The sequence below is a fragment of the Herpailurus yagouaroundi genome, unplaced genomic scaffold, assembly GCF_014898765.1.
Source record: "Herpailurus yagouaroundi ecotype Mexico unplaced genomic scaffold, PumYag 215, whole genome shotgun sequence".
NCBI lineage: Eukaryota > Metazoa > Chordata > Mammalia > Carnivora > Felidae > Herpailurus > Herpailurus yagouaroundi.
In genome coordinates, this window is record NW_024412446.1 from 7,419,168 (window position 1) to 7,443,521 (window position 24,354).

The 24,354-nt window shown below is 34.7% G+C and overlaps 1 protein-coding gene and 2 pseudogenes across 2 annotated transcripts in view; 2 read left to right on the forward strand and 1 right to left on the reverse strand.

Moving 5' to 3' along the window:
* Positions 1 to 24,354, forward strand: part of TAOK1 (TAO kinase 1) — a 140,489-nt gene that overhangs the window by 92,624 nt on the left and 23,511 nt on the right. Inside the window, exons 5-14 of one of the 2 annotated variants that reach the window (XM_040455407.1) lie at positions 939 to 984; positions 1,530 to 1,626; positions 3,887 to 4,000; positions 6,893 to 6,984; positions 8,946 to 9,039; positions 11,695 to 11,776; positions 15,554 to 15,721; positions 17,444 to 17,647; positions 19,769 to 19,903; positions 22,182 to 22,418. In XM_040455407.1, the coding sequence (XP_040311341.1) occupies positions 939 to 984; positions 1,530 to 1,626; positions 3,887 to 4,000; positions 6,893 to 6,984; positions 8,946 to 9,039; positions 11,695 to 11,776; positions 15,554 to 15,721; positions 17,444 to 17,647; positions 19,769 to 19,903; positions 22,182 to 22,418 (1,269 nt within the window). Of the gene's footprint in view, positions 1 to 938; positions 985 to 1,529; positions 1,627 to 3,886; positions 4,001 to 6,892; positions 6,985 to 8,945; positions 9,040 to 11,694; positions 11,777 to 15,553; positions 15,722 to 17,443; positions 17,648 to 19,768; positions 19,904 to 22,181; positions 22,419 to 24,354 lie in introns of those variants that run through there. The other variant, XM_040455408.1, reaches the window with a different exon arrangement.
* LOC121017397 (uncharacterized) lies at positions 11,562 to 11,658 on the reverse strand (annotated as a pseudogene).
* On the forward strand, positions 13,528 to 14,539 carry LOC121017248 (60S ribosomal protein L34-like; annotated as a pseudogene).

A 24,354-nucleotide genomic window follows, 5' to 3' on the forward strand; every position in this document is an offset into this window, starting at 1 on the left:
CATTCTAAGAGAGGAAGAGCAGCTTTTCTTAGAACTCCTTGGCAATAAGAGATAATAGAACTTTTGCAAGTTTACTACAGAGATTTAACTGACCTTTATGTGCATGGTAAACTGCTCTCTGACATTTTTTAGTAGCATCATTTTTCAAATGGTTTATCAAACATTGTAAAAACAATGCTATTATTCAATGATGAAAGTTAGCATACCTTTTTGACATAAATATATTGTAATCTATTTAACCACAAAGATCTTGGTGAAGTCTTAGTGACTCTTGGTGAAGTATGAACTGATTATAATTCCTTGGCTGAATAATACTAACTGTAGAGAATTGAGACACTTTATTACAAAGGGTAGAGATTAATTTTGTCTTGTTACCATTGAGGTGACAAAGCAGTAATCCAGCAGTGATATAGGCATAGTAACTGCATCTTTAAAGAGGAAAAGGCCACATTTTCTTTTAACAGAAATGATCCCCAAGGGTAATAATAGGGCCTACCTTATAAGGTGGTTGTGAGGATTAAATTAGTTAATGTACATAAGATACCTGACCCACAGGAGGTGCTCTGCGTTTGCTTTAAAGAAACATTTAAATGTAACCTAAACTTTGTGCATATAGATCCAGAGGACAGTTTTCCATTTCCTAACAGTAATTCCTAACAAGTAACTATATTCCTTTATAGTTTTAGTTAGTAAGTATGAATGAAATACACATCTTATACATGTGATTATATGTTGGCATAAAAAAATTAATGTATCATTGGCTTAACTCTATCATTTAACAAATTGTTAAATGTATAATTTTTTTTTTTTTAAGGTAAATGATGACTAGTGTTTGCTTGACATCAAACCATGTTCTTGATCTCCTTGGTGAATTTATTTTATCTCAAATAGAATCTTTTTACTAATTTAATGCTTTTATAATTTTTCTTCCTATGTAGCTGGTAATGGAATATTGCTTAGGATCTGCTTCAGATTTACTGGAAGGTAGGTTTCCTTTAATTATTAAGGGTAAAAATTATTAACAAAATAAAATGAGAATTCCGTATGATTTTCTTAAATACTATAAAAGCTTTCCACAAAGAGTAAGAACCTTAGCCTTTTGTAGGTTCTTAGCATGGTATGCACTATTCTGTAGTAGCAAAACTAGGTGAGTTTTCTTACATTATGACTTTGTAACAAGCATTTTTCTTCCTTCTTTGTCATTTAGCTTAATCTGTCCCTTCTGTTCAGAATGAAGATGTGTGAGAATAAAGGGAGAACTTCTCTTCTGTTACTTTTGTTTTTATAATCAACTAATTCTTACATGTTGTTAGCTTAGGGGAAAATTGGCTGTGAATTATTTACTTAACAGCTAAGCACAACTGTAATACTAATTATAAAGTTCAATAGCCTTGTTTTATTGTCTTGGGAAGTAAATCTTCTTATTAAATGTTAGTTTTCAAAAATAGCCACATATATTAGATATGTTTATCTTTTTGAACAAAAATATTCTGTATAGTAATTATTTTCCAATAAATTCTTATTTTAAGTTCACAAAAAGCCATTACAAGAAGTGGAAATAGCAGCAATTACACATGGTGCTCTCCAGGGATTAGCCTACTTACATTCTCATACCATGATCCATAGGTAAGCACTTTAAAAATTATTATGTATTAGCAGCAAATGGCTTATTGCGTTTATCAACCCTGGAACTTATTAACCCTGTAAATTGTGTTGGTTGTAGCCAAATAAAAGCATTTCAGAATCTTAAAAACATATGTTTTTTAGGTTGTCCTACAAACATTTGATCTCCCTTTAGGTTTATTTTTATCTTTGTCTGCATGTGTTACTGGGTTTTCGGACATATGTGCACTTTATAGATTGTGGTAGGAATTTAATTGTAGCATCATTTAATTTGTAAAATGGAAAAGACATTGGGGATTATATAGTCTTACCTTTTTTGATTTTACAAATAAAGGAATTGAAGCCCCAATTCGTGACTACTTTTTCCGAAGTGCTTACAAAGCCAAATAAACTAGACTAGAACTAAATCTAGGTGTTTTGTCCTTCCAGTAACTGATAATGCTAGAGTTGTGCCATTGATCCCACAACATAGACTGAACACTCTTTATGCTGTTGAGCATTAATCCTTGATAATCCATAATCATGGGTAATACTTTAAGATTAAACAAACTATTTTAGGGCAGTCTGGGTGGCTCAGTCAGTTAAGTATCTGACTCTTTTGGCCCAGGTCATGATCCCACGGTTCGTGGCATCCACCTTCGTGTCAGGCTCGAGCTTCCATCATACCACCGGGCTTGTGCTGGCACTGGGGAGTCTGCTTGGGATTCTTTGTCACCTCTCTTTCTGTCCTTCCATCCACTCACATGCTGTCTCACTCTTGCTGTCTCAAAAAAAAAAAAAACAAAAAAACTGAACTTTTATAATATATTTTTAGCATTGATTTAGGTTTTGTCTATTTTAGAAGGAAACTAGCTCTTTTTTTTCATATATGTGAACCAGGCAATACATATTAAACTATATAGTAGAGTCACTGTGAGTTAAATGGCTTATCATTTTTTAGATGAGGATAGTAAGGTCCAAGAGAAATCCACATGCTAATAAATAAGTGAATGGAAGAGTTGGAATTAGAAACTAAGGTCTTATCAACATAAAGTACCTCTCCTCTTTCAAGAAACAAGTGGAAGGATGGTGTACTGGGGTGGCTCAGTTGGTTAAGTGTCCAACTCTTGATTTTGGCTCAGGTTATGATCTTCAAGTTCTTGGGATCCAAGCCCCATGTCCTGACAGCATAGAGCCTGCTTGGGATTCTCCTTCGCCTCTCTCTCTCTGCCCATCCCCTGCGCGTGCATGCTATCTCAAAAATAAATAAATAAACTTTAGGGGCGCCTGGGTGGCTCAGTCGGTTGGGCGTCCGACTTCAGCTCAGGTCACGATCTCGCGGTCCGTGAGTTCGAGCCCCGCGTCAGGCTCTGGGCTGATGGCTCAGAGCCTGGAGCCTGCTTCCGATTCTGTGTCTCCCTCTGTCTCTGCCCGTCTCCCGTTCATGCTCTGTCTCTCTCTGTCTCAAAAATAAATAAACGTTAAAAAAAATAATAAATAAATAAACTTTAAAAAATAAGTGGAAGGAGAAAGATTTATTTAATATTATATCCATTACAATACTATAGTAAGAATTGACAAGTGCTTGGAATTTTTTTTGAAAGGTTAAATGTATGTTATGGTGCCAGTTGGACATATAATCCCATTATATAAATACTCCTAATTTTCTTATTTTGCATGAACAGTATGTTTGCTGACTTTAAAAAGTAAGCTTGGAAATAAATTTGGGATCTTTGGATACTATATTATCTGTGTGCTTCAGTTTTCATTTCATGTTTAGTTAGAACTATGCTAAGGTTTGGAAATGAGAAGAATAACCTTTAAAAAAATTTTGGGTATGAAATTTCTCTTTCTTTCTTTCATTAAATGGTGTACTCAAATTATATTATTATATTATGTTATACTATACTGTACTATATACTATACTATATATAGTATATATTATTATGGAGTGGTCAGCTAATTAAATTCCATTTTTAAAACCACTATTTGCAACAATAAACGGGAACTCAAATATAAACTATGCTCTAATTACTTGATTTTTCTGTCTTGTTTTTACTGCCATTTTGTGTTCTCTTTTAGAAAATTGTTACTGTATATTTATATTACTTCCGTATTTCTTGTTTTCTAATGTGGATCTTACATCTCCTTGTCCTAATTGAGAGATTATCCAAGGACTTTTGATTTCTCCTTCCCTATTTTAAAAACTTTTATTTGATTTTTATCATCTCAACATAATCTAATGAAGGAAAGAGAAATAATTTTCTGTGTTCCTTAAACCCAGAGATATCAAAGCAGGAAATATCCTTCTGACAGAACCAGGCCAGGTGAAACTTGCTGACTTTGGATCAGCTTCCATGGCATCTCCTGCCAATTCTTTTGTGGGAACGCCATATTGGTAAGAATAATCCTCTTTGCTATTGATCCTCGTAATTGAAATAGGCGATGTGTGGTGATACTTTTTCAGATGTCTTATCTTTTTCCTGGTAATATAATGTTATTTTGGACATCTTAACTTTAAACCTAGTTAGTTTCAAATACAGATTTGGAGTGCTGCCCTTGGATCTCCTGTTTTTTCATTTGTCCTCTTGATATTTTCTTCCATATTATAACCTGCATCATATTTTGGGTGTGGGAGTGAAAAAATTCAATGAAATCCAAGTGAGGAGAAGATAGAAATGCTAAGTGGAAATTTCTGTGTGTTCTTTAGATTGATACTTACTGTGTCTTCAGACTAGGAGTATCTGAAGGCTGATAGCTGATTTGGAGTTTTTTGGTTTTATTTTTAATTATGAAGAATTTCACATACTCATTAAAGTAGACAAAAGTGTAATGAAGCCTCACATACCAGTCACCCAACCCAATAAAGTCCTGCCCTATGTACTCATTTCTCTCTCCTTCCTCCCCACCTCCCCCACCCACTACCAGTTATTATGAAGCAAATTCTAGGCATCATCTATTTTATCCATAAATAATTTGTTATTAATGTCAGCAAGTTTGAAGGAAATAATTGTCCAGATCTTCAACTCCCACATGTTCTCTGTGTATGGTGAGAGTGATGTCTTAGGTCCACTACATCTTCTTTACCACCCACTTTCCAAATCTCCCTCTCTCACTTTATAAAGGAAGGACTTCTTACCCATCCTGAATATTACAATGATGCGTTGGTCTGGGATGTAATAGCCTCAAAGCAATAGCAGAAGTACAATTTGAGAGAATGTATAGTAATTATCAGAAATACTGAAGAGTCAGGATACAAAGTCTTAGCAAGCCCTTGTCCCTTTCGAGTCCTCTTCCTCCCCTTCCTTTTACTCCTTGCTTTTTCTCTCTCCCCAGTTATCTTCTCTCCCTTCTTTTTTTCTAGTGTAAAATTCATAACTGAGATGGCTGTCATAGGGACACATTAACATGTTGGCATTGAAAATGAAGTCAGACTTTTTTGACAGAAAGTGATTCTGATTTGACTGATTGATAGGACAGTGAAGACTGGCTTTGGTAATTTGGCCACACAGCAGTGTGTTGTTGTTACTGCTGTTTAATAAAACAACTCTGTAACTCCACGTTTTAAATATCTTTAAATCACATATACAATATAAAGTATATACATAAACTGCACATTATATCCTTTGTAGCTATTAAATTATAAAATATAGAGAATGTAAAAGTATACAAGGGGATAAATAGATTTCATAAATTCATTGGAGGTAAACAAATTAAAAACTTGAAGAGTTTTTCTCTTCCACTGCTCTAGATGATCAAAAATTTCTTATGTAGAACTCTAGTTTAGATAGAGTCCATTTCCCTTCTATAAAAAGGGTTCTGTGAGCAAATAATATTTCTTAATGATTCTTCTGTTTAGAAATTAATGATGAATATTAGATACTAAAAAAGCCCTGAAAAGTTCTACAAATAAAAAACAAAATTACCCTGTTTAGCTCTCCTTAACTTAGTAATTTCCCAAACTTACTTCAACATTTTAAAGAACACCTTGGAAACACTCTTCTATTGACCATTGAAAATTTACTTTATTTACATACTTGTTAATTTGTATATAGAGAATTTGGAGCATAGTAACGAGGTACATATTTGGATGTCTTTACACTTACATGCAGACACACACACTCACATACACTGGGGTGTCTGGTGACAATCCTAGTGAACATTAGCAACTGTTCTAAGGGTCAGTCTGTGCTTAACACCAAAAACAGATGAAGTATAGTACCATCAAAAAAGTTTAGACTCTAAGGGCGCCTGGGTGGCTCGGTCAGGTAAGCGTCTGACTTCTGCTCAGGTCATGATCTCACAGTTTGCGAGTTCAAGCTCTGCCTCAGGCTCTGTGCTGAAAGCTCAGAGCCTGGAGCCTGCTTTGGATTCTGTGTCTCCCTCTCTCTCTCTCTCTCTTTGCCCTTCCCCACTCACACTGTCTCTCCCGCTCTCTCTCAAAAATAAACATTAAAAAACAGTTTTAAAAAAATGTCTAATTGGAAACATGAATTTATGTTCCATTTTATAACCAAGACACCTACCTGTAAGGTTGATAATTGTGTAATTGTCTTCGTTATGAGCTACTCTAGCCATGTGTATCATGGAGCACTGTTCCTATTTAAAAGGAAGACTGACAAACTATTGTTATTCGGTGTTGGTTATTGTGGCAGATATTTTCTTAAATGCATGGAGTGAGCTTGTCACATGAAGGAAAACAACTGACAGTATTGTCAATGATGAAATTCCATCTTTCAAGCATAAATCAGACTTTTGTAGTGGGATCCTGAGATCAAAATAGTTAAGACTTACTAGCCCAAGAATTATACAATGTTACAGTATGCAGCCCTGCTCTGGGGCATCCTTTCTTTAGGATGCTGTTACATGATCATGACAAATGGGGAGAGTGAGTCTCACACTATATATGCAATGGTAAATATTTACCTGACAGCCTGTGGTGCATTTATTTCTCATTATAAAAATTCTTACATCCAGACATAATGTCTAGAATTCGTCTAGAATTCACACAGGTGTTCTCTATGTAGATGGTCATTATATTTTTAAAGAATAGTATACTGGGGCACCTGGGTGGCTCAGCCAGTTAAGTGTCAGACTCTTGATTTCGGCTTGATGACAAGCTGTGATGACAACTCGGAGCCTGCTTGAGATTCTCTCTCATCCTCTCTCTCTGCCCCTCCCCTGCTCGTTGTGCTCTATCTCTCTCTAAATAAATAAATAAATAAACATTAAAAAAAAAGCATAGTATACCTTTTTTTGCTTTTAATTTAAATGTCATTTTATGTTTTAGGATGGCCCCAGAAGTAATTTTAGCCATGGATGAAGGACAGTATGATGGCAAAGTAGATGTATGGTCTCTTGGAATAACATGTATTGAACTAGGTAAGCATTGTTCCTTAGGTATATTATATTTGCTTTGTTAAATTGCCTAAAATAATTTTGCACTGTGATGCTAATTTTCAGGTATCTATGTCCAATATTTAATGAGTATTTGTTAAACATGTAAAATATGTCTGATTACTATATTTACCTTAGGTAGAAAGTGTCTAAAGCATTTATGAATTACTTACCTCTGCCTAGGATACTTCTTACTTTGAATTAAGTATGAGGGTTAGATATTGGACCTCATGCCATATTGTAGCAGTTTGATTTTCTGCACACATTTTATTCTGTTGCCCATAAAGGGAGCTATGCTAAAGGTAGTGTACCATCATTCCCAGGGTGGGACCTAACATTCCCAGTGTAAGTGAGCCAGGTAGATAATTGAACTGTGACTGTAATTGATGATGATGTCCATCTTCCTGCTCTTGATTCTCCATGCTTCTCCCCTTCCAGTCCAATATTCTTTCCTTTTTTTTCTTCTTATAAAAGTATTCCAGTCAACTTTATTTAAAAGTGGGAAGGGGCATCTGCGTGTCTCAGTTGGTTAAGTGTCAGACTCTTGATCTTGGCTCAGGTTATGATCTCCTGGTTGATGAGATTGAGCCCCGCACTGGGCTGTGTGCTGACAGCTCAAAGCCTGTTTGGGATTCTGTCTCTGCCCCTCCCCTGCTCACGTGCGTGCTCGCTCACTCTCAAAATAAATATATAAACTTAATATAATGGAATCATTCAAAATCATGCACCACCTCTTGAGAAAATGTAACAATGATAAAAATATGTTTTACTTCTTGATATTCCTGCCAAAGATGTATAACTCAAATTTAATCATAGGACAAATTCAAATTGAGGAACATTCAAGAGTCTTGTACACTTCAAAATTGTCAAGGTTGTGACTTCAGCTATTACCTTAAGAGACTAGAAAAAGAGGAGCAAGGTGCACCTGGCTCAGTCAGTAGAGCATGCGACTCTAGATCTTGGGGTCATCAGTTCAAACCCCATGTTGAGTGTGGAGCCTACTTTAAAAAAAAAAAAGAAAGAAAAGAAACAGAGTAAATTCAACCCAAAATAAGCAGAAGAAAGAGAATGTAAAAAATCAAAGCAAGAATCAATTAAAGTCTCTAGCCAGATTGATCAGGAAAAAAAGAAGACACAAATTACCAATATCAAGAATGAGAAGTGACATCACTACTACAGGTATTAAAAGGATTATAGGAAGGTATTATGAACAATTTTATGTTAATTTAACAATTTAGATAAGACTCACCCATTCCTTGATGCAAATGATCAAGGCTTGCTTTTGCTACAGAGGACATTATTGGAACTTTGATTGAAATTTGAATGGGGGTTGAGGATTAGAGGATAGTCCTGTATCAGTATTAATGGTCTAATTTAATTGTGGTGCTTTAGTGGAATGTTCTTATTTATAGAAAGTATACACTGAAGTATTTAGGGGTGGTAGGGCATTAAGCCAGCAACTTAGTATTAAGCCAGCAACGTAGTGTAAATTGACTCACTTGAAAACGTTCTTTGAGGGGCGCTTGGGTGGCTCAGTCGGTTAAGCCTCTGACTTTGGCTCAGGTCATGATCTCGCAGTTCATGGGTTCAAACCCCACATCGGGCTCTGTGCTGACAGCTCAGACACTGGAGCCTTCTTTGGATTCTGTGTCTCCCTTTCTCTCTGCTCCTCCCTTGTTCATGCTCTGTCTCTCAAAAATAAATAAAAGTTTAAAAAAATTTTTTAAAAAGAAAAAAGAAAAGAAGAGGTTCTTTGAGCTCTACTTGGAAATTTTTTTGCTAAGTTTGAGACTATTTCCAAAAAAAAAAATTTTTTTTTAACAGTATTTGCAAGCATGCCTCTATATAACAGGCTCATATTTTATTTTATTTTATTTTATTTATTTATTTATTTTTTCTTTTTAATAGGCTCATATTTTAACAGGAAAATTTTCTTTCTTTTACAGCGGAAAGGAAGCCTCCTTTATTTAATATGAATGCAATGAGTGCCTTATATCACATAGCCCAAAATGAATCCCCTACATTACAGTCTAATGAATGGTGAGTATTGCTTGGACATATATTACTCAACATTGTATAAATTAAATACTTTTTAAATAATGTTATCAAATGATTTAATTCAATTAGGTAAAGTGTATTACTTGAAGAGATATTAAATTGGTTTGTTTTACCCTTACATCATGTTTATCCTCTATATATTCTGCTTTTTGTAACATATGTGTAACTCAGTTCAGAAATAAAGGATAGATGAGGCCACAGAGAAGCAAAAAGTATTGCTTTTTATAAAATTTTAAATTTTATTTTTTTCTTTGAACTTTTGGAACACATATAACCCTGATTATATAATAAATAGCTTAATTTAAACAGTATTTTATAACTAGAATACATAGATTGCCACAACTTATAGTGGTATTTTGGGGGGGAATGGTTTATAATTTATGAAGTTTAAAGCATAGATAAAATGATATATCAAAATTATCAGATAATTCATAACTTTGCGATTGTTCTAATTGTTACTATGATATTTATATTTAGAATGGTTTGTTATCCCATGTTCTAGTGCTTCCTTGATTTGATAAAATTAGTTCGTTCATGTAAAGAACTTTATAGAGGACAGATTGACAGTTTTAGAAAACTAGAATTTTTATCATTGATAGAAAATTTTAGTGTATGTATCTAAGTATATTCAAGTATATCTAGCATTTAAAAACTTCTGGGGAGATATCTAAAATGCTAAATACTTTTAAATTCGCAAGTAGTTACATAAATTAGTGAAACTTTATTTTTTTTAAGATTATATATTTAAGGCAGATTTGTAGATCATTGTTACCTGTTTAGAGATATGTAGAAGGAATCTTCTGGCACAGAGTTTACCATCATGGTATATGTTAGTAATAAATATATTGAACACAGACTATTGTTACACTCTTTGATACATAGGAATTCAAAAAAGAATTCTTGCCTTCAAGGAATTTAAAATCTTATGTGAATATGGAAAGACAAACATTGATTAAGTAATTATTACTACCTTCCTCACCCTCATCAGTAACATTGTATAATAATATGTTGCAGACTTCTAGAGCACCTGGGTGACTCAGTCAGTTATCATGTCTTGAGCTCATGGTTCGTCACCTCATTCAATCCCTGTGATGTTAGCATGGAGCCTGCTTGGGATTCTTTCTCCCTCTCTGCCCTCCCCGATTCATCCTCACTCCCTCTCTTTTTCTCTCTCTCAGAACAATAAGCATTTTTTAAAAATACATTGCAGACTTTTGATGTTTTACAAAATATCTAAATTGATTTTCTGGGCTTAATGGAAGTTTATGCACTTATTTAGGAATACTAAATAGGTGTAAAACTGCTCCCTCCAAAACAAATAGATTGATGTTCTAAAGTTGCAATAGAGAAGATGATCCAAGAGGCAAACAAGAAAGAGAGATGGCGGGGCGCCTGGGTGGCGCAGTCGTGGAGTGTCCACTTCAGCTCAGGTCACAATCTCACGGTCCGTGGGTTCGGGCCCCGCGTCAGGCTCTGGGCTGATGGCCCGGGGCCTGGAGCCTGCTTCCGATTCTGTGTCTCCCTCTCTCTCTGCTCCTCCCTCGTTCATGCTCTGTCTCTCTCTGTCTCAAAAAAAATAAATAACGTTAAAAAAAAATTTTTAAAAAAAGAGATGGCTTAGAGAAAAGAAACAAAAAATTGAAAAGAATGTTATCTTAAATTTGAATGCAAAGAAGAAAGATTGGCTTCCCTAATTTTGCCTCAATATAGAACAAGTTATGATATTTAAATATGTGGGAGTAGGATTTTTTTTTTTTAAGTTTTATTTAAATTCCAGTTAACATACTGTGTAATGTAAGTTTCAGGTGTACAATATAGTGATTGAGCATTTCATACATCACCCTGTGGCTCATCATGACAAGTACACTCCTTAATCCTCATCACTTATTTAACCCACTTGGTTTGAGCCTCTCTCTCCCCCCTCCCCCCACTCCTTCCCTCTCTGCCCCCCTTTGCTCGTTTGTTTTGTTTCTTAACTTGTGGGAGCAGGATTTTTTAAATAATCTGTGTAAATTTGTCCTTGGAAAATGGTAAAGATTCATTGGTTCCTTTAAGTAGATTTTCATAGGGGTTCCTGGGTGGCTTAGTCGGTTAAGTGTCTGACTTCGGCTCAGGTCATGATCTCATGGTCTGTGGGTTCGAGCCCCACGTCGGGCTCTGTGCTGACAGCTCAGAGCCTGGAGCCTGCTTCAGATTCTGTGTCTCCCTCTCTCTGACCCTCCCCCATTCATGCTCTGTCTCTCTCTGTCTCAAAAATAAATAAACATTAAAAAAAATTAAATAGATTTTCATAGATTTATATAAAATATACAATATATTTTATCTGCTTTTTTTTTGGTAATTCCTTTTCCATTCCCCCTCCCACCAGTAGGCACATGCCTTGATTTGTGGATGTTGTTTTCTTTAATTAAGTTTTTATTTAAATTCCAGTTAACATATAGTGTAAAATTAGTTCCAGGTGTAGAATTTAGTAATTTGACACTTACATACAACACCTATTGCTCAGAAATATGGAATACTTCATGAATTTGCATGTCGTCTTTGCACAGGGACTATGCTGATCTTCTCTGTATGGTTTGTGGATGTGTTTTAAAAGGAAATAGCAATATGTTCACTTGATACTTTCCTTTACAATAGGTCTGATTATTTTCGCAACTTTGTAGATTCTTGCCTCCAGAAAATCCCTCAAGATCGCCCTACATCAGAGGAACTTTTAAAGGTCAGTTTTACTTGGTCTGTTTTCTACCCTTAAGAAATTAAAATAATTTAAAGAAGGTGTTTTATTCTTTTTTTGATTTTGTGTCAGTATAAAGTATGCTCTACTGGGGCGCCTGGGTGGCGCAGTCGGTTAAGCGTCCAACTTCGGCCAGGTCACGATCTCGCGGTCCGTGAGTTCGAGCCCCGCGTCAGGCTCTGGGCTGATGGCTCGGAGCCTGGAGCCTGTTTCCGATTCTGTGTCTCCCTCTCTCTCTGCCCCTCCCCCGTTCATGCTCTGTCTCTCTCTGTCCCAAAAATAAATAAAAACGTTGAAAAAAAAAATTTAAAAAAAAATAATAAAGTATGCTCTACAAATTTTTTACTAAAATGCTCATTTTATATACTCTTCTCTTTTGGAACTTTTCTTAGAGTTTTTTCATTTGTTTTTCCAAAATTAATTAACTGCTGTACCATGTCTGAATAGAACATATAGTTGTATATTCCAAATACTACCAACTGGCCATTTGTAAGTGCAAGAATATATTCATGAGTTATAACTCCATATTTTAATTCATGTGGAACAATGTCATATTTCAAATTTAGTAAAACAAAGTTTAACTTTGGATTTAATTTAAAAAAAAATTTTAATGTTTATTTATTTTTGAGAAAGAGAGAGGGTGCGAGTGGGGCAGGGGCAGAGAGAGGGAGACACAGAATCCGAAGCAGGTTCTGGGCTCTGAGCTGTCAGCACAAAGTCCAACACAGGACTCGAACCCATTAACCTTGAGATCATAACCTGAGTAGAAGTCAGATGCTTAACTGACTGAGCCACCCAGGTGCTCTCATTTAAGTTTTATGTCTGCCACGCTTTATATATTTATCAGTTGTATATTAAAATAATATGAAAGAAAGAGAAATGGTGTATAATATATCTGTATAATTATTGTGGGAGAAAAGAGCTTTTAAAAGAAACTGTTAAAAATGCATATCATGTTTCTGTTTCCTTTTTGGAAATAATTTTTCTAACTTGGCAATGAAAATATTCTAAGAATCATGTAAATTCTATTCGGTTTTCAATGTGTTTGGTTACTTAGTTTAAACACATGATTAGTGTATGCTCTTTATTCTCAAAAATTGATTATTTTATTTGGAGGTTGGCCATGTTATTAATAGCAATAATAACATTGTTGAACTTAATATAGTTCCTAAAACATCTAGATAAAGCAGTAGTAGATAAACATCTAGATAAAGCAGGATTTGACTGTCTCCTTGTGCCCCTAAAGGATATTGTTGATTTTTCACTATAAGATTTAAGTAGACCATTTTTACATGAATGTTCTATAATTTCAGAGAGGTTTGATTTATTTTCACTAACACACATCAAAGATACAAAGAAACTGAAATTTGATTGTATTATTTAGAACCACAGTATGTAGAAGAACAATATAGTTTCAGTAATGATTGTGGGATTTGAGGCAGTAAGTTCATTCATAGTCTCAGAAATGAAAGCCTAGGTAAATAGGTATTTATAATAGTAACAAAAGGCTTAGTATAGCTAGAAATTATGTTAGTGATAAATAAGCAAGATTTAACATTTATTTATTTTTGGGAGAAAGAGAGCATGAGTGGGAGAGGGGCAGAGAGAGAGGGAGACACAGAATTGGAAGCAGGCTCTAGGCTCTGAGCTGTCAGCACAGAGCCCGACGCGGGGCTCGAACCCACGAGCAGTGAGATCATAACCTGAACTGAAGTTGCATGCCCAACCGACTGAGCCACCCAGGTGCCCCTAAATAAGCAAGGTTTATATGTAGAAAACTATTAAACTTAGAAATTTAAGATTTATTATTTTTGGATAAGAAGACCGAATATTGTAAATCATGATACCTTAACCTTTCTAAGGCTCAGGAAAAAGAATCTGACTGTCTTCTTATACTATAGGCAAAGAAGTGATTTGGTGATGATAACACAACCCATGAGATGAGACCTGGATATTTGGTGGTTAGATCCCAAGTCTGCATACAGTATTCATTTTGCTAGTTCATAGCATGTATTGGCACAGCCTTACTGAAAATGATAGGAATTATCTATTTGGTACTTTCCCTTTGGTCTAATTATATTTCTGTTACAGTTCATCATAAAAAGAGCTAATAGAAAAAAATTTTAATGTATGAAGCGATCTCAGAATTAAAAATCTATAGGCCTCGTGTTTATGAGTTTGAAATAACAATACTTACGACAGTGAAAGTAGAATAAAATATCATATAATTAAAATTCTTTACAGAAGCTTTTTCCTCTTCTGGGGATGGTGTCTTTAGGCATTCAGAATGGTCCAGCATTTGACATACTGTCATAGGCTGTCCTACATACAATATAGGTTCTAACAAAACTAGGCTGTCCTGAACCCCTGGTAATAGAATCTTCTTTATACAAAGAAGGGTGGGAAAGCACCAAAATCCCCATGTGGTGTGTGCCCAGACTGACTTTGAGGAGTTTATGCTGTGACACTTACAGTTCTTAAGAGATTATCTAAAACGAAAAATACATCAGCAGGGCCTATGGTGTGCTATATGTGTTTGGGACAGGATCAAGTGTGCTCTCCTGTTGAGGAGCAGAAAATCGTTAAAGTGTTGAAGGCATAAGCACAGAATCAGAAAGCTAAATAAAAAAAATGAAGTTTTTTGAGTAATAAAAAAATCAAAAGGCAAAAAAAATTCTTTAAAGAAGAAATGCTTTTGAACTAACAAAGGTAAAAAGTATTACAAGAATTCAAGGACATTTCACAGAACTCAAGGCAAAAGGTGTCTTTCTGCAGTCTGTATGCTGTGTTTCTTTTTTTTTTTTTTTTTAATTTTTTTTTTTAACATTTATTTATTTTTGAGACAGAGAGAGACAGAGCATGAAAGGGGGAGGGGCAGAGAGAGAGGGAGACACAGAATCGGAAGCAGGCTCCAAGCTCTGGGCCATCAGCCCAGAGCCCGACGCGGGGCTCGAACTCACAGACCGTGAGATCATGACCTGAGCTGAAGTCGGACGCTTAACCGACTGAGCCACCCAGGCGCCCCTGTATGCTGTTTTTCTATAAATCAAAATTTATACATAGAAAATTTCTGAAGAAATATATCAAAATGTAACAGTGATAATGATAGAATTGTTCTTTGTACTTTTCTGTATTTGATAAGGTTAAATTTATTAAATGTTAGTGGTAAAAATCACTATACAATGGCTTTTAATCAACTGCTAGTGTTTTATGGAGTGTTGTTTATACAGCATATAAAGAAACTCATACTATCCAAGTTTATGTTACTATAAAATCATTTTTGATTTTAACCATAATTTACCATAAAATCATTTCTGTTGAAACCTAATACAGCTCAGAACTGTACATGCCTTTTCTGTGAAATCGGTTTTAAGAATATGTAAACCTTTTTTAGCCTTTATTTAGGGCTCTGTTGAACTTAATTCTTAGTGTTTAATTGGAGTTTTTGTTTATTTCAACTCTGCATTTTCATTTAGCCAACAAAGGTATCATGTTTCTATTAAATGCACAGAGGTAGTTAAGTATGCATAGAGTGTGTGTGTGTGTGTGTGTGTGTGTGTGTGTGTGTGTGTGTATGTAGAAGACAATTTTGTAAATTAAGAAGCCAAAAATGTAGTAGAATTAGATAGCTATAGATTATATGCATTATCTATTATGATTAATTACGATAGTAACTACTGTTTGAGAAGGGGGTACATTTGTACGCATTAAAAAATATATATATAAATTTCAACCTGACTTTCACCTTCTTCTTTTATCCAGCACATGTTTGTTCTTCGGGAGCGCCCTGAAACAGTGTTAATAGATCTCATTCAAAGGACAAAGGATGCAGTAAGAGAGCTGGACAATCTGCAGTATCGAAAGATGAAGAAACTCCTTTTCCAGGAGGCACATAACGGACCAGCAGTAGAAGCACAGGAAGAAGAAGAGGTAATAACTTAGAAATGACTCAAATATTGAGCCCTCTTTATTGGCTTCTTTCCTTATGCACCTAGTCTTGCCATGAATGTTTTATATTAGTGGTTCCCAGATTGTGTTTTCTTAATATTGGTCCTGTAAGATCCCAGGAGGGAAAAAAGGTTTTGCATTCTTTAAACCTAACCCCTTCGTAGTACACAATGACCTGATAAAGCTCTGCAAAGTCTTTTATTAAAGAAACTTATTCAACTTTAATCTAGACTCCATCAAATTTTTTGGCTACTGAACCCTGTTTTGCCTTATTACCTGATTGCATGGGACATGCTTTTGGAAGTGTTTGAAATTATAGACTCTAGAAATTGACAGTACTCATTCAGAAGTCGTTAGAATTACGTACGAAGCATTGTGCTCTGTCACCAGGGATACTTGAATCAGAAGTTCTATATAATTTCATTCCATCTGCACAGTTCTAAAGTACCAATTTTACAGATGAGTAAAGCAAAGCTCAGTGGTTAATTTCTCATAGGTTCATATGGGTTCAAATTCACGTATCTCTCACTCTCAAGGCCAAGTTCTTTCCATGTTGCCTTTTGTAGGGTATGGAAATATAAATTTGCAATAGAAATGTTATAGAACTTCCTCACAAGGAAATCTACATATTTGTGGAGCTATCTTTTTTTACTCTAAATATTTTCATTTTTCTTTGTTCCTGTCAGAATTTGTTGATTCTTTTTTACTACTTTTCAGAGAGATCAGTTTGCATTCTGAAACCAGGAGCAATAGTTACTTACTTTACTTTTTCTTTTTTAATAGTGCTACATAATTAATGAACTAGAAAATACAAGACTTTCTTAACTTACAGTTTTGGTGTTGTTCATTTTGTTTTTTAGTTCATACAGTGATCACTAGAAGATTACTTTGAGCTTTTTTAGATATCTGAAATATTTGAGTAAAGTTGTAAAATTAATAAAATTCTAATGTAGTTAAATCTATAACAGCATCTCTTTTAGGCTGGGGATATATATATACATATGTGTATATATATATATACATATATATATATATATATATATATATATATATATATATAATCATATGTCTGTGTTAAATTTTGCGTATCTTACAGAATTTTGGTGCCCAGATAACATGGCTTGCCTGGTTACTTCATAAAACATTCTTACGAATGTGATTAAATGTATAGGTAATACATAATTTTTAATTTACAAAAAATAGTTGGGAATTAATACTAAATTGATGAAAGAAGGATAGGCTAGATAATATATTCTGAGGAAGGAAAATATACTTAAAAGGCTTCCTTAAAAAATAACTAAAAGGGGTTATTTATAAAATTAAAAATGACTGGTGCATATTTTAAGTATGGGAGTTATTGAGAAATGAGCAAAATTTTCTCTATACCCCATGAGATGTGTGGTAGAAATAGATTTCAAAAGTGACAAATTAGAGAAAATACTACACTGTGGAAATAACCCATAAATGATTAACTGAATTTTTGACATGGTTGGGCTTTTTGTTATTTAGGTGTTGGTCATTTTTATTTTGTTTGTTTTTCAGCTGCTAAACTTCCTTCCTGGTCTTGGCAAATACAGGGAATTTCTCACAATAGACCTCTAATTTTCTTTCTTAAAGATTGTGTGCCAAGCACTGTGATAAGTGATTATAAGTAGCAATTCAAAAGAGATAAAGATACTTAAACCTAATGCTTTTTTCCCTTAGGAACAAGATCATGGTGTTGGCCGGACAGGAACAGTGAATAGTGTCGGAAGTAATCAGTCTATTCCCAGTATGTCCATCAGTGCCAGTAGCCAAAGTAGTAGTGTTAACAGTCTTCCAGATGCCTCAGATGACAAGAGTGAGCTAGATATGATGGAGGGAGACCACACAGTGATGTCTAATAGTTCTGTCATCCATTTAAAACCTGTGAGTATTTGGGTTTCAGTGAAAAAAAATTTCAGCTTTGGTAAATAATTTTCTTTATCTGATTAGTTTAATAAGGAGCTTGTCTTGGATGTTTCAGAACTTTGGAACATTTTTCGGTAACTTATTTTAAAGTGACATTAGGCTTGTTAATTCCCAGTATAATATCTGCATTTGGGAACCTATTGTTTTGAGAATACAAAAAGAATATTTTAAAAATCTTAGAAGAAAGACATATATAGAAACACTAGGTAATATATAATTTGAAGTTAGTTTCATGAAAAATAAAGTATTTAAAATATTTACAAATAGTAAGTATACACTTGAAAGTCATGATAATGGTTGTCTTTGGGGAATAGGAAAAAGGATTGCAGTGGGTAATGATCAAAAGTGACTTGCATTGTCTGTAATGTTTACATCTTTAAAATAAAGATGTGGTTCATATATACAATGGAATACTACTTGGCAGTGAGAAATACTACTTGGCAATGTTGCCATTTGCAGCAATGTGGATGGAACTGGAGGGTATTATGCTAAGTGAAATAAGTCAGTCAGAGAAAGACAGATACCATGTTTTCACTCATATGTGGGATTTGAGAAACTTAGCAGAAGACCATGGGGGAAGGGAAGGAGAAAACAATAGTTTCAAACAGAGAGGAAGGCAAACCATAAGAGACTTAAATATACAGAACAAACTAAGGCTTGAAGGAGGGGGCAGGGCGGGGGGAATGGGTGATGGGCATTGAGAAGGGCATTTGTTGAGATGAGTACTGAGTGTTGTATGTAAGCGATGAATCATGGGAACCTACTCCTGAAACCAAGAGCACATTGTATATACTGTATGTTAGCTAACTTGACAGTAAATTATATTTAGAAAAAAAGGAAATATGATTTTTGCTACATTATTCTTCATACTTTTGAGTGCAAAATTTTTAATTTTCTTGAAAACATTTGAGAGTCAGGTAACTTGTTTTTAGTAACTAATAGGAATACTTCCTTTTTAACTTCACAGCTTATAGTATTACCTAGAAGCTTATTAGGCACAAGAACTAAAAGGTAGAACTAACCCAAGTATTCATCAACAGATGAATACATAAATAAACCATGATATATACATACAATGGAATATTATTCGGCTATAAAGAAGAACGAAATTCTGATATATGCTACAACGCAAGTAAACCTTGAAATGTTAACACTAAGGGGTATTAAGCCAGATGCAAAAGGAAATATTGCATAATTCCACTTACATAAAATATCTAGAATAAGCAAATTCGTAGAGACACAAAGTAGATTAGTGGTTACCAGGGACTTGAGTGGAGGATAAAATGGAGAGTTTTTGTTAATAGATACAATTTCCATTTGGGGTGATGGAAAAGTTTTGGAAATGGTGGTAGTGGTGTAACATTGAGAATATAATTATTGTCACTGAATTGTACATCTAAACATGGTTAAAATGGCAAATTTTATATATATTTTACTACACTCACAGAAATAGTGCTTAGGAATGATTTAGTTGAGTGGTGGTATTATTCAGGACAAACTCATGTTTAATTTTTGCATCCTTAGGCAGCAGAATCAGCAGTAAAATAAGATTATTCCCACAATTAGTTGGTTGCTACTTAATTTATTTCCTCTTCAGTTAATGAACTAAGCTATATATAAGGAAAGACATCATTTCTTAAAAGATTTACAGTTACTTTTTGATTACTTACTTTGGACAGAAGGCAGAAGTATTATAAAAGTATTTTTAAGATATATTATTGTTTTAAAAAAAAAAGATATATTATTGTTTTCAAAACCCAAGAGCCTTAGAGTAATTAATTTTTGACTGCTGTTTAAAATTATTAAACCTTTTCCATTTTATATATAATAATTAGGATATAAATCTAACCTCATATATTTCCTTATCCTAAATCTGTGTGCTGTTTCATACGCTTAGGGAATAATGTTTCCTGATTCTAATTATATTGAAAATAAAATGTCAGCATTCTCAATTTTTGTTTTTACTTTTTAAAATTATTTCTTTAAGATAAATTGACCACATGGTCTCTAAATTTTCTTGAAAGTTCAAGTGAACTGTATTTGTTCACCTCAAATAGTATTGTCTCCTTCTTTGCTTAGGAGGAAGAAAATTACAGAGAAGAGGGAGATCCTAGAACAAGAGCATCAGATCCACAATCTCCACCTCAAGTGTCTCGTCATAAATCACACTATCGTAATCGGGAACACTTTGCTACTATACGGACAGCATCACTGGTATGTTCTTCCCTTGAATTAGAAATACATTTCTCAGGGACGCCTGGGTGGCTCAGTAGGTTAAGCATCCAACTCTTGGTTTTGGCTCAGGTCTTGATCTCACGGTTCATGAGATCAAGCTCCATGTTGGGCTCTGCACTGACAGCAAGGAGCCTGCTAGGGATTCTCTCTCATCCTCTCTCTCTATGCCCCTCCCCTGTTCATGCTTGCATGCTTGCTCTCTCTCAAAATAAATAAATATTTTTTAAGAAGAAATACATTTTTCATTTTGGATTGTGGCATCTATACTCAGGTTATGACTATGTCTTATTTTTTTGTATCTGAGGATTATTTTATAAAATACCCATTCAACATTTAATTGCCTTTTATAAGATACTATATAGAATACTCTGAGAGACATTAAACTGGTAATGTCTTCACGGTGTACAGAAATAACTAATATATTAGAATATATCAAATGCTTAAGAGGGCTAGAAGGTACTAAATAGGAATTCAGATTATTTTTGGTTTGTGGCATAAAGGAAGTATTTATAAAAGAAATTGTTTGAGATTTTAATAATTAGTTGGTTTTAGGCACAGAGAGGAAGAAAAAGTTATTTCTACAATATAAGAATTAACAGTAAGGAAATAACCAAGGCTAACCAAAATGGGGGAATGTTTGCGAAATGGCAAGTAATTCAGTTTGATGTATTCAAAATATAGTTCTGATTTCCCAAATAACAATAAAAAGTGGATTATGGGGGTGCCTGACTGGTTCAGTTGGTTAAGTGTCCCAACTCTTGATTTTGGCTCAGGTCATGATCACAAGGTCTGTGAGCTTGACCTCTTCATTGGGCTCTGCACTGACAGTGTGGAGACTGCTTGGGATTCTCTCCCTCCTCTGCCCTGTCTTTCTCTCTCTCAAAATAAATAAATGAACTTAAAAAAACTTAAAAAAAGGATCATATGTCAACAAGGATGTTGTTGTAGTGGGGTGCTTATTACCCTTATCAGTCAGATTAAGTAGGACCAAAACATGATAAAGGATACACTGGATAAAAAGAAATTACATTAAGATATCATATGAAAAGTAGGCTGTTAGAAAATATGACAGGAAGTAAAAAAAGATTTATCTGAGTAAAAAAGTTATCTGAGTTATCAGCTACATAAGCAGACTTTATAAATCCCATGCAGTGGCCCATGAATCTGTATGACATGTGGGGTCAAGAATGCCATCACCCACACTGGGTGTAGAGATTACTTACAAATAAAGAAAATTTTTAAAAATGATTAATTTTATACTATGTGAATTTTTAGCTCAATTTAAAAATCCAATTTATACGTTTTTTTCTTTATAATCAGTACCTTTTGTATCCTGTCCAGGAAATATTTGTTTACCCAAGTAATGATGGTAGTCCCATGTTTTCTTTTGCTTTATGATTCTGAGTTTTATGTTTAGGTCACATGATTCTTTTCAAAGTAATTTTTGTATATGGAATGATATATGAGCCAAGGTTTATTTCTTTATTTTTTATACAAATAACCAGTTGTTTCAGCAGGATTTTTTTTTTAGAGAGTGTGAGCTAGGGAGGGGCAGAGAGAGTGAGAATCCTAAGCCGGCTCTGTGCCCAGCACGGAGTCTAACTCGGGGATCGATCTCCCAAACTGAACCGTGCGATCATGACTTAAGCCGAAATCAAGAGTCTGAAGCTTAACTGACTGAGCCTCCCAGGTGCCCCTCAGCAGGATTTGTTAAAAAACACTTTCCTTTTTTAATTAACTTGACTCCTTGGTAGAAAATCCAATTAACTATGTGTGGCTCTGTTTCTGGATTTTATTCTGTTCCTTTGGTCTATTCAGCCTGTCCTTATACCAGTACCACACTGTTTTGGTTGCTGAAGTGTGTGTCTTCCAATTTTTGTATGCTCCTCAAGATTGTTTTGGCTAAATGGGATCTTTTACATTAATTGCCTGCTTAGTTAACAGCAGAGTGGTCTTAAAATGCTTTTGAGGGGCGCCTGGGTGGCGCAGTCGGTTAAGCGTCCGACTTCAGCCAGGTCACGATCTCGCGGTCCGTGAGTTCGAGCCCCGCGTCAGGCTCTGGGCTGATGGCTCGGAGCCTGGAGCCTGTTTCCGATTCTGTGTCTCCCTCTCTCTCTGCCCCTCCCCCGTTCATGCTCTGTCTCTCTCTGTCCCAAAAATAAATAAACGTTGAAAAAAAAAATTAAAAAAAAAAATGCTTTTGAAAGAAATGTGTTGCTTTATTTTATTCTTTTTTCTCTATTGTTTGTATGTCTAGGTTACAAGGCAAATGCAAGAACATGAGCAGGACTCTGAGCTTAGAGAACAGATGTCTGGCTATAAGAGAATGAGGCGGCAACATCAAAAGCAACTGATGACTCTGGAAAATAAGCTAAAGGCTGAGATGGATGAACATCGCCTCAGATTAGACAAAGATCTTGAAACTCAGCGTAACAATTTTGCTGCAGAGATGGAGAAACTTATCAAAAAACATCAGGCTGCTATGGAAAAAGAGGTGATTGATTCAGTATTATTAATTTGTGACCATCCCAGAATTAACCAAGATAACATTTTGATATTAGAGTATCTTTTCCTCAGAACCAAACAAATCAATTGGAGAAAGGGAGGGATATTTATATAACATGTATAGTATGAAGTACTGTGTCTGGGAACCAGTAGACATGGGATTGTTTCCTGATACTTGATAGGTTTATAGTGTCACGGTGGGTAAATCATTCAACCTTTCTGGCCCTCAGGTACTCTGGTTATCTGAAGAGTTTGATAAATCACCTATCAATAAGGTGGCTCAGGTCTCAAAAAAAATCATTCATGATTCTCTTCCTTGTGTATTTTTTGGAAATCTTCCTTAAATTTAGACCAGCATTTTTATATCAGACAATAATTAAAGATTAAGAGATTCAGATTAAGGTTTAGCCCATTTGTTTATTTACAAATAAATGTCATTCTACTATATGATAAAAGTACATTTTTTAGTATTAATGTTTTGTGAAACCTTTTCTTCTAAAGGTTTTTGTTGTCCCATCAGTTTCATTTTATTTTGATAGTCAAATTTGTCAAGTACAATGTAAGCTTCTCAGTAAATTCACAGAATACCTTCAGATATGTCTGACTAGTCCACATTGAGGCATTATTTATCATAGCTACCCTATTCACCCTTCTTCTCCCCCAAAAAGAACCACTATCTCTTTATCGTAGTGGCTTATAATATAAATTTATTAATTTACATATTAATAAATATTTATCAAAGTAAATATTTGATTTTGAAATAATTTGGTGAAAGAAAACTATCCTATTGGGCGTTGGGTAGTATTTTCAATAACTTAGGAAGAAGTAGATTCTAACATACTTAGGAAAGCAATTCATGAAACAGGATGTAGAATATGATTACAAATTTGTTTTAAAAATATATATGCTTAGAAAAAGTTAGGAATATGTACCAAAATGTTTATATTGGTTATCTCTGGGTGCTAAAATCATGGAAGATTTTCCTTCTTTGTGTTTTTCTGTACTTCATAAAAATTCTACAGTGTTTATGCATTGCATATATAATCAGAAATAAGGTGTGCATATCAGTCATTAGAGCGTGCAACTCTTGTTATAAGTTGTAAGTTTGAACCCCATGTTGGGTGTAGAGATCACTTACAAATAAAATCTTTAAAAAAAAGAAAGATAACAATATGATGCATATATCTGATATTTAATATTTTCATATTATTTAATATATAAATAAAAGGTCAGGGTTTAACTTGAAGAAGTCAACCAACATAAGAAGTCATGATTTTTGGTCACACAAAGTCACACATTTGTAGATAAGTGATATATAAATGTGTGTTTTGTTTTACTGGGGGGAGAACACACTCCTGTTAAATGGGGGGAAAAGGTATAAACATTAATCAACATTTTATTTATTTTTTATTTTATTTTTAGAGAAAGCATGTGAGCAGGGGAGAGGGGAGCTGGGGGGAGAGACAGAGAGAGAGAGAGAGAGAGAGAGAGAGAGAGAGAGAGAATCTTAAGTAGGCTCCATGCTCAGCACAGAGCCTGCCATGGAGCTCCATCCCATGACCCTGGGATCATGACCTGAGCCAAAATCAAAAAGTTGGATGCTCAACCAACTGAGCCATACAGGCGCCCCAAAGATCATGTTAAAGACAGGTTCCATTTTATTGGTTCTCTGAAATTCAAATATGGATGCTGAGTAACAATTATGAATAATTTGGTGGGGAGGATGCCTGGGTGGCTCACTCAGTTAAGTGTCTGACTCTTAATTTCGGCTCAGGTCATGATCTCATGGTTAGTGAAATTAAACCCCATTTGGGGCTCTGTGCTTAGCATAGAGTCTGCTTGGGATTTCTCCTCTTTCTCTTGCCCCTTCTTCGTTTGTGTGCATAATCTCTCTCTCTCTCTCTCTCTCTCTCTCTCTCTCTCTC